The sequence below is a fragment of the Scatophagus argus genome, chromosome 7 (genome assembly GCF_020382885.2).
Source record: "Scatophagus argus isolate fScaArg1 chromosome 7, fScaArg1.pri, whole genome shotgun sequence".
In the NCBI taxonomy this organism is placed as follows: Eukaryota; Metazoa; Chordata; class Actinopteri; family Scatophagidae; genus Scatophagus; species Scatophagus argus.
The window spans coordinates 9496463-9507514 of record NC_058499.1 but is presented as its reverse complement, the minus strand read 5'-3'; the positions used below and the strand labels follow the sequence as shown (position 1 = coordinate 9507514).

Sequence of the window (11052 nt, the reverse complement as noted above, 5' to 3'; positions counted from 1 at the left end):
GAGTGCATGTGGACTACACACACATGAGTAGAGACACGGAGAGACGAGCTGTGTGTGGACTGTATCGTGAGCCTGGAGTCTTGCACTGAACCAGACAGAGTTATGTACTGTGCTCATCCTGTCTCTGGTGCAGGCAACAACTCATTGATGTATTGCTACAACATGAAACCAGTAAGTACATTTCTTGTGTAAATTTCTCTTTGATCTTCCTGAGGGTACATGGCACTGTCAGTGTGTTGGGCGAGGATGCTGTTGCACTCTTTTAATTGTCCTCTCAGATATTCTGTTTGTTTGTTGACTCACATAGGGAAACACTTGTTTCCAGCTTTATCTGTGAACACTAAGATCTCTGAGTTGCATTATCCAAAATTCGGCATTAGTCAGCATCATGTTATCATTCTAAAACTTAGGAGTAATATAATGTAACATCTGCTCTCACCTTTTAGTGAGACATTTTAGAGTTGATGTTTCCTGCTCTGCGCACAGCATCTGTTGGGATGTAATGGGATGTTTCATCTGGCTGGTTTGCATGTGTGTGTCTTTCTGTGTGAGTGAGAAACAAAGGCTGAGAGGGTTTTGTGTTTTAGAGAGGTCATTGTCACTTTCCTGAAGAGTTGTGTACGTGGTGTGGAGCTCATTCCTGTTTAAACTTAAGTGGCTGCAACTTGGAACTTGAGTTGATGCAAGAACTAAGAGTTTGTGTGACATTAGAAGCTAAAAATCTCTGCGAGTTATTCATTGTTCATTCGTTCGTTTTAATTGGTTCCCCATGAACAGCATTAAACAAGTTCGTATGAGATCATAATTAAAAATCACAATTACCCACAGCATAACAGCTCACTGTGGTCAGCACCTTAAATAATGCAAGCATTCAGTTAGTTACCACTATAACACCTCACTCACTTGTGGTTCCATGTTGACAAACTCATGTTAACATGCACCAGTGAGACTCATGCTTCCTGTTAAGCTGAGCACCGTGTAGTCAAGCCTAGCAGCAGAAAACATCTTGACATGAAGCAGATTGCTGTTATTTCTATTTGATTTAACCCTGCTATGTTGCAGCAGTCCCTCCACCACTGCAGCCATTATCAAAGGCAGCTTTGATCTCTGTGAGACTAACCATATCCAGACATCGTGGATCACAGAGGCAGAAAATTGGTTGCATGTGGCTGGAGTTGGCCATGGTCGAGCACAGCATAGGCCCTGAATAGCAAGTTGATATTTCACTCATCTAGCATGATAATGCTCTGTGAGTTTACAATAGGAAGGCAGCATCACTGTTTGCTCTTTTCTGTACAAGTTTGTGTGGATTTTTTTTAAGATTAAAATAACTTTAGAAAGGGAACTAAGAGATTGATAAAAACAAACAAACAAACAAACAAGCAAACCAAACAAAACACAGGTTCAAAGTGATTATTCCAAGATAATATGAGAGGTTTATAGTGTTTGGATTGTCTCTTAGTTTGTCTTTATTTGCCCTTATCATTTGTGATGCCATGATTGATGGTCCCTAAATCAATGCTATGCTAAAAGAGGATGCCATGGTGACGGCCCCTCTCCAGCGGGGGCCAGAGAGGGCGTGCTGAGGCGGGGGTGTGACCATTATTAACGGGTCGCCTGCTATGCTGATGGTAAGGAGGACAATTGGCTTTATCCTCCGCCATATGCTGCCCATGGCGGCTCAGACGGGCCCAGTGTCGGCAGGGGCTCCTCTGTTTGGCCTAGCCCACAATCACCATGGGACTCATGCCAGCCAGGGTCACGGCTGCGTGTGTGTGCTTAAGTGTGTGTGTGGGTGTGTATATTTGTGTGTGTGTGTGTGTGAGCCTGTGAGTGTGCTTGCACAGGCATACTCAAGAGAGTCTTTAATAGCCTGCTTTACAGAACTTGTCGTCCGGGTAACTGACACCCCATTGATGCTGCGCAGGGAGGTTTATTTTCATTTCCTGGGGCACATCAAAGCAATCGAGCGATGTGCAGGTGCAGCCCAGACCTCTTGGTGTGTTTGAGTGAGTGAGCATGTGTTGATGTATTTTGTGTGCATATGTGCAGTTTTCAGGCTTGTGTTTTACGATTAACAGAAAAAAAAAATCATTAACCAAAGGTATCTTTAGTTTTATGTTTTTCTGTTTATAGTATTTTGTTTCCTACAGAAGGGGATTGTTAGGCTGAGTCTCAGATCTCTGTTGGGTTTTTCCTCTGGGGGCAAAGTACGAGAAGGCCTGTAATTCAATTTTATTTGGGAATTGTATCCCAGTCTTCTGAAGCCAGCCAAACTTGATCATGATTATGGCAGGGATTTCTCATGGTGAATGGTTCCTAAATCCGGATGAGGAGGTGCATGGATCTGCAGCTTATGGATTATCACAATAGCTCTAAGTGTGCATCAGCTCTCTGCTTTGTTTTTGTAATACTGTTGCTTCAGCTTGCGCTCACAGTATTTATGTCCGGGCCAGTAAGATTGGTTTGAGTGATACAGACCACATGTTACAGTCCAAAGTTGCTTTTTAAATACCTTAAGCTTGTTCTTCTCTTTAGGTTTATGGGCAGTCTCCCACTAATGACGAAATCAACCAGAACTCATCTTTACATCCGTCCATCAAGGCCCCCGGCAATGTGTTGGCAAGCACCTTCTTTGGTGAGCTCAAACAGTCCAAAATGAACATGATTAGCCTATCCATAGTCATTCTCGTAGAGTGCAAATCACAATATCAACAAGGAGTATTTTGTATTGGTAGCATGCTATTAGTATGGTATCATACCAGACTTATGAACACACAAATGATTAGCTTTGTCTTTCTCTTGCTACGCTTTGTCTACTTTTCTAAATGAGCAACAGTATTCTGATCGCAGATCAGCTGTCTTGGTCTTCTTCCTATTGTGAGTTGAAGGTTCAGTTAAATCAGACATAAAATCGTGGAAATTGCAGTCCCTCCATATCAATCATCTGACCTTGCTGACTGCAAAGCATAAAAAATAAATGCATAATAATGCAGAACAACAAGCAAAAGCCAGAATAAAAAAAAAATAAAACTATCAAATAATATTGAGAGTCTTGAGTCAAGCTAGCAGCTCTGTGAGGCTGTATTTAGACACAGTAGTGCTAAATGCTAAAGTCAGCATGTTGATGCACTCACAATGTCAACGCTGATGTTTAGCAGATATGTTGTTGACCATGGTCCCTGTCTTAGTATAGCGTGTTAGCATGCTAAAATTTGATAATGAGGACAAACAGAGAGTTTTGGAGGAATCAGAGAAATTAGAGATTACTTAAATTTACTGTTTAATAGCCATCTAAAGAGCCCTCAAAATCTGTGTATTTCATTGTTTCAATATGAGGCCGCTCTAGAGCCCCAAGACTTGACTGGCTGCTTGAGATGCTGCTCCAGTACAGGCCATAACATATCGTTATCCATTTTAGAGGGGACCGGCAATTCGCCTGACATCTGGAATGCTGCAAATGGGCTGAACCAGCAGGGCTATGAAGGTGCACTGGGAGCAGCCACAACCCACCAAACACAGCCGGGGAGCTACAACACCCTGCATCCACCACATAGTCACCTGGTGAGATTTACCTCCAGGAGCTCGGATTTTGACAACGCAGTGCTTCTAACCTCCTGAGCATTAAATGTGTGTTTGTTTGCTGTTCAGGACTACTCTCCACATTCAGTGATGACTGCTGATATGAACAGAGGTCTCCCTCCAATGTCCACTTTTCACCGCAATAATGCAGCACCACGCACTCCGTCAATCAGCACCTCAGAGAATTCAACAGGTGAGGAAATTAACTTGACAAAAATAATCTTCAGTGCTTCTGTCAGATCAGATTTGTCTGCACTTTATTGTAATATTTTTCAACTGTTTTTTCTTTTTATTTCAGTCTCAGGGAGCCGGAGAAATGTGTCAGGAGGGTCACAAACAGGCGATACCTTGGGCAAAGCTCTGGCCTCTGTAAGTATGCACCACCCTAATCCCATTAGATGGCTCATCTATGCCCTGCTATGTTCAAACAGTCAGACCAGAGCATAAAACCAAGCCCCGAGAGCCCCAGCGCTATAATGCAAAAGGAATATAGTTGTTTGCGCCTGTCTGTAACAGACTAGTGCATAATAACGAAGTGCTGCTGGACTTTTTATTGGTTGCTGACTAGTAAAATGACCGGAATTGATGAGTTTAGTTCGGGTTACGAGCCTGCTCCAAAGGCTGTGGCAGCAGCTGTAAAACCCAACACAGAAATGACAAGTTGTGCTTTTAAAATGATCCATGCCCTGCTCCTGCTCCTACCTCCTCCTCCCCACCCACCCCCCGTCTGCTTCCAGATTTACTCCCCCGATCACACCAGCAGCAGCTTCCCCTCCAGTTCATCCACACCGGTGAGGTCGCCATCCCCGCTGCCAAATACAGCTGAAGCTGGAGGTAAACCAGCACATGCTCCCCAGAGTCAAATGTTGTTTATATTCTGTATTTTCCAACTTCTTACTTATTGAGTTGTTTTGTTCTTCTCAGGTAACAACATGTGGTCGAGGGGTTCAGTTCAGGCACCAGTCTCTCCACAGTATGAGTCTTCACTTATATCATTGGTAAAGATCTAATTTTATATGACCTGCATGAAGTCAGTATTTTATTGTGACATACCCATAAACTTAATGAAATGGATAGATATCTAAATAAATGATGAATGAAACTCATTGCAGCAGAAAACAGAAATAGGCAGAAAACATAATAAAAGAAGGAAAGACACATTGAGAATATTTAAAATAAAAATACCTGAAAATAATAAATATCAAAACCTATAATGCAGGTAAAGTATGTTCAAACAAACAACAAAGTGTACATACCTGGAAAATCTTGGGCCATTTTGCACTTGTGGCTGGCACTGAATATAAAGTGCACATCAACTGAACGTTTACTGGAAATCATAGAAACCTTAAATTAGAGGTCTTATATTTTTCAGAAATTGCCCCTTTTGTTTTGCTTTCTGCCACAGTTTGTTGAGAAGATTGATAACAATCTGTTGTCTTGTCAGTAAATATACGGCTACAGCCAGCAGCCGTTAGCTTAGTGTAGAGACTGAAAATGCTGGCACTTCAGCTAGTTTTGCTCGGTCCAAACTGATATGTAAAAGGGACAAGTTGTGGTTTTACAGGATCTATGTGTCGGACTGGTTTCCTGGCAGCTTTGAGGTCACAACAAGACACCAGGAAATCGCTGCACCTGGCTAAGAAATAGAGCCAGACTTGTTGGTTCCAGTATGCTAAGTTAAGCTTACCAACTGCTGGCTGTAGCTTCATATTTAACACAAGCTCACACAGACAGGTACTGGTCCTGTCAGCTAAGAAACTGAACAGGCCTCTTTCCCCCCAAGATCACACTCTTCCTTTGAAGTTTCAAGTAAAATTGTTATTTATTATTTAAATCTGTGGACATTAAAATTTTGTCCTGATTGCTAAATGACACAAAAAAGGATCAATTTTAATCTTTTGCCCTTTGGTGTTTGCAGTCTCAGGTGGAGGATCGTCTAGACAGACTGGATGATGTGATCCATGTCCTGAGGAACCACGCTGTGGGTCCCACGGCGGCCGGCCTGCCCAATGACATCCATGGCCTCCTGAACCAGACCCACCACGGCCACCCGGAATCTGCCAGCACTCTACCACTCACCTGTCACACTCCAGCCATGGTTAACAATAATTTCTTTGAAGTATTTAAAGAAGGGCATGGCAGTGAGCATGGAAATACCATATTGTGTGTGTGCATATGTGTGTGTGTGTGTGTGTGTGTGTGTGTGCACGTGTGTGTGCGTGCATTGGTATTCAGCTTCAGGAATTTTCCACCCCTTTATGTCTGCATGTTTTCGTCATGTAAAGGTTGTTGTCCTTGAAATAGGAAACTGAGCACAATGGGAAAGTGCGTCGCCCTCGTATGGAGAGAGCAGAGTATGTGCAGACTCTAATTCCACTGTGGGGTGATGGGGACGCCTGCTTTGTGCACTCCCCTTCCAGCATGTTTCCCTTTCAGCAGACCAGGGGATTTTGGCCCAGCTGGAGTGGAAGTATATGCAGGGGAAAGGGGTTTTTAGTCTAATCCTTTCAGGGAGGGGGTGGTATTAAATTCTCTCACTTTTATTTTTCCAAATGATGTGTCGGTTAGAAGTGAATCATTCCTGAGGAGAATTAGTGGTATGTTTAGGGAGTGTATAGTAGTTTTAAGGGAAGGATTAAGATTGTCTGAGATTAAATTAATTCTGTAAAGCAAGAGATCTAGCCTGTGTAGCATCGGAAATGAGGGGGCAGATGTTGGGTTTATGACTTATGTGTCCCTGGGTGGATCTCAGAGTTGTGTACTGTGAGCAAGACCGACTGTGTTATGAACAAATGAATATCTTGTCCTGTTGATTTTGTGTCGTGAAGGTGGAAGCTGTCAGTATGAACAACAACCACTCAGCCTTCCAGAGCCGCACACAAAATGGTCACCCATACCCAGCCAGACAGAGGGCCACGCTTCAGTCCATGCAAGCTGGAGGCCGAGGCGAGTCACTCCTCTCATCTGTCTGCTGCTGCATTCATATATTTTACCTCCTTTGTCTACATTTTTTGTATCTTTGAACTATAGGACTTAAAAGAAGCCACAGTATTATTATTATTATTATTATTTTACTTTTTAAAAAAATTGTATGATCTCCCACAGGAGGCCTGGGTGTCCAGAGTGCTTTGGAGCTGAAGATGGAAAGCGGGGAAAGGGAAGAGATGATACACACCAATCACAGTCACAGCTCTGACAGCCAGAGATCAGATGAGGAGAGTGAACACAAACCACAAGGAGAAAACAGTGGAGGGAACAGGTAAAGAGTCCCACACCCTCCTGCTTTCCTACAATATCCACCTGCGTAAAACCAACTGCATGAATGTGGCAGTCAGATTTCAAAATAAAAGTCCCTCACTCAAAGGCAAGCATTAGAGCTTTCTTTCCCTTCAGTTTCACTCATTTAAAATACTGTCAGACCCCCACCCCACCTCACCTCCCGCTGTGAAGGGCAGCTGTGTCCAGGCGAGCCTATTTAGCTTTGCCTCATATTTCTTCTTCATGTTGCATTAAGCTTCTGTGAATTAAAAAAGGAAAAAAGAGGAGCTGTCAGTGCACACAGTCCAAAACACAGGAGGGGCAAAATCAGTCTTTTTACAGTATCCTGCCCTCAGTGAGAGGAAATACTGTAGACACAATACAGGCTGAGTTTTCACTGCGGTTATATTGTTTCCAACTCGGGCCGCAACTTACAAATACTATCATCATCAGTTAATCTATTTATCATTTTTTATCGTTATGTCATTTAGTCTTTAAAATAGAGAAAGGTGTCTGTTACCAGTTCTTCCTCCTGGGTCGTTCAGTTAATCAACAAACTGCTTCAGATCTAGTTGTGACAGGATGGCATTTTAGACTCATTAAGAATGGTGGCTCCACAAAGTTAGTGTCAGTGATTTAAAACCATTATGCTGAAAATGAATCTGATGCGGAGTGTATTTCCTGGATTCTCCGGTCTCAGGGGTCACTTAAGGACAATCCTCTTCACAACATCAGCTCTGATGGCTAAGTGCATGTTTTCTTTCTATCTAGACCTGTAATCTAGTTGAGGAACATCGAAGTTGACATATGTGGACGACCCTCCAGCAACAATTTTACCACTGGACATTTTTCTTTTTGTTTTGGTTTCTTACTCAAACTGGATTAGCTAGACAATGGCTGAAAAGAAAACAACTGCATCACTTGACTATATGTGGTTATCAACTGAGTTTAAAAGTTTCATTTTAAAAATAAAATTAAAAACATAAATGCCCTCATTGATTAATTATTCACAAATTTGTGCCTGATCACATGAGCCTCTTGTCATTGCGCTTTGTAATGTTATCAAATGACATCAGGACAGTCATTAACGTGATGTCAGCTCAGTGACCAGCAGAGGGCAGAGAAATCCACAGAATTACTCAACTCAGTCCACTCGTGAGCAGTCCATTGCAGCTGTCACTCAAATCCATGTTTTCAAGATAGAAACCTGACATTTCAAAAGACTCAGATTCAGTAAATTGTATCCAGCGTTTCTCACACCTTGTTGACGTTGTAGTGTCCACGAGGATGAGGACCTGAGTCCGGAGCAGAAGGCCGAACGCGAGCGTGAGAGGAGGATGGCCAACAATGCTCGTGAACGTTTGCGCGTGCGGGACATCAACGAGGCCTTTAAGGAGCTGGGTCACATGTGTCAGCTGCACCTGAAGAGCGAGAAGCCACAGACCAAGCTGCTGGTGCTGCACCAGGCCGTGGCAGTGATCCTCAGCCTGGAACAACAAGTCAGAGGTCAGTGCATCGCTGCTGCAGGCTGCATGTCCTCCTCTCTGGTGATCCCGCCTCTGAGGGGGATGAAAAGATTGTGTCCCTCTCAAGTAAATCAGAGAGAAAATAAAGGAGTGAATGTGAAGTGATAAGATAAAAACTTACAGCTTGGGGTTGGGAGGTGGTGTAGGGGAGGAAAAATCTTTTCGGCCAGTCACAACAACTGCTTTTGTCCCAGAAATAATTTATGATTTTCTCATTTAAAGACCATTTTATGCCACCGATAAAACAACATATAGCATAACAATTTTGAATTCTTAAGAATATTAACACGTTGGAATTGGAATGTGTAAAAAAAAAAAACCCTATTATATATAAATACCCTAGTAAATGAATCGTATATAAAATAACCACACAAACAATACAATGAATAAAATACAATAAAAAATTCTTGTTGCTGCACCCAAGTCTTATGATGGAAGGGGACTCTTGTGTAAACAAACACACAAGTAATCAATGTTATGTACAAATATATATGGATGTGACGGGGTGTGTACGATAAGTCATTATCACAATTATCATGACAGGCCTCTGGCTCACATCATATTTTCTTTTTTTGCTTTCACTTTTCTGTTTGTTTGGTGTGTGTGTGTGTGTGTGTGTGTGTGTGTGTGTGTGTGTGTGTGTGTGTGAGTGTGTGTGCATGTGTGTATGCTTGCTGCAGGTTGTGTGTGGATGAGAACTGCTGTCCACCACTATGAACCAAAACATTTAATATGCAAACCATAAAATCAAAACAACAATCAAACCGAAAGGTGCTAAGCTGCTCCACACCGGAGTGGGTTCATCACATGTCGTCATTTGATTTAGTTTTCATATGGGATTGTTGACTGAAGCAGCTTTAAAGCTTCTCTGGGTGTCTTAAAAACTCTCTAACTTTGCTATCTTCCTTCGTATGCTGTGTTAAAAAGACACAAACGAGTGCTATACCACAGTTTGTTTACTTTGGTCAAACCACTTTTTGTTGAAACCCACAGAGAGGAACCTGAACCCAAAGGCGGCGTGTCTGCGGAGGAGAGAGGAGGAGAAGGCGTCTGCGGTCATGACGGATCCACAATCCATGCATCTCGCTTTTCACCCCAATCTGACAGACCCAGGAAACCCCATGGGCCACCTCTGAGCATCTGATAGTGGCTACATCAAATCCAGCATCAAGTATGTAGCACTGGTTCAACTTTAACAATTTTTTGTAATTGTCAGTGGTAAATTTGAAATCATTCTTCAAAGTCTCTGTTCCTGAGAAAGTGAATTGTGAACTGGTTCTGTCCGGACATAACGCCTATTTAGAAAAAGCCCTTCAAAAATGCGTAGCTAATACTCATTTGAAAGGTCTCATTTTGGCCGTTTTCTCTTCGACATCCAGATGTTGAATGAAGAATATCCCAGGAGCGTCCAGCTGTTTGTGGATGTCCAGTGTTTCTTCTGAATTTGGACCAGACCAGCGGAGAGGTCAGCCTCTTCGTTCGGAAAGCGTGATGCAGTTGAACAATCATCTCCTCACTTCCCAAACGGACTTCCAATTTTGTGCCTAAAGTTTACTTGTAAGAGACAAATGCATTGTAAGCTGCCGATGTTTTGTACATATTTTGTATATTTATTGATTATCTGTCTGTTTGGATTTATCTGAAAGGATGAAACCCAGTAGTGACAAGATGTCATCTGCAGAGCTTTTACAGTGTATCACTATTTATCACGTACACTCGGGATTTCCACAGAGCTCAGAGGACTGACATTCCCACCTTTGTGTGTTCAGACAAGGGATTTCATTTGTCCTGTGTGTGTGTGTGTGTGTGTGTGTGTGTGTGTTGCAGGAGTTTGACCATTCTGTGAATGAACAGATCTCCGAGAATGTTCTTTAACATGTGGGCATCGTCAGTTATTTGTATATTAGTTATAAATTTGTGTTATAGCACTGTTATTACACTTAAAGACACGCTGTTGGACAGCAGCCCTCTTCTTCTCAGTGTAACTCTTCAGATGTAGTCGAAGCTCTTTGCATGTTTGAGTTTTTAATAGAGGATTTCAGCTTTTTTCTAAGTTATGTAACTTATCTTTTATACAAATATTGTGAATTTCATATTGTCTCTATTTACTTTTACCAACTCAGATTTTACACAAGAAAACCCGTTTTTTTGTGCAGTTTTACTAGACATAGCCACATTTCATGCTCGGAGCAGTATTACAGAATAATCAATGTCTTGTTTGTTTATCACACTGCTGAACAAGTGAATAAATAATAATAATAATAATAATAATCAAAAATAATCTGAAATACTCCTATCATAACATGTACAGTATGTGTACAGTTTGAAGTAGCCTACAGGCATGTGTCAAAATGATAATGTAGCAATAAATGTCTTTTTTCAAATATTTTGAGTCTGTATCTTCTATATTTTATGATACCGGATGACCCTTTTTTCACAATTTCTCCCTCATAAGTGTGATCAGTCCAACAAAAACCAGAGGATCACTACAACAGCCTTTCGCCTGAAGTACTCATTGAACACAAAACGCTTTTTAGAGCCTCTTTCACCCACCTAACAGTCCTTATTATTGTTAATCATATTTCCCACTACACGCAGATCAAGGCTACACTATCAGATTAGTTAAGTTCTCGTCATTAGATTTCAGTAAATTCATATATTTCATCCTACGAAGCGTGAAGCAGCA

General features: G+C 41.9%; 1 protein-coding gene across 1 annotated transcript; it reads left to right on the top strand.

Annotated features, from left to right (window-relative positions):
* LOC124062533 (transcription factor 12-like) lies at nt 1–10724 on the top strand. The gene is made up of 13 exons (XM_046395362.1): nt 1–171; nt 2539–2638; nt 3422–3564; nt 3652–3775; nt 3881–3951; nt 4320–4416; nt 4507–4580; nt 5501–5680; nt 6411–6528; nt 6688–6841; nt 8117–8346; nt 9360–9537; nt 9746–10724. The coding sequence occupies exons 1-12, from the start codon at nt 103–105 to the stop codon at nt 9500–9502; spliced, it is 1503 nt and encodes a 500-aa protein (XP_046251318.1). The 5' UTR covers nt 1–102; the 3' UTR covers nt 9503–9537; nt 9746–10724.
* Nucleotides 10725–11052: the final 328 nt, after the last annotated feature.

Bases quoted from the DNA above. Each gene is read 5' to 3' on its own strand.
- LOC124062533 (XM_046395362.1), top strand. From the start codon at position 103: ATGTACTGTGCTCATCCTGTCTCTGGTGCAGGCAACAACTCATTGATG. The intron at 172-2,538 runs GTAAGTACATTT...TCTTCTCTTTAG, and splicing joins ATTGCTACAACATGAAACCA to GTTTATGGGCAGTCTCCCAC. The intron at 2,639-3,421 runs GTGAGCTCAAAC...TATCCATTTTAG, and splicing joins GTTGGCAAGCACCTTCTTTG to AGGGGACCGGCAATTCGCCT.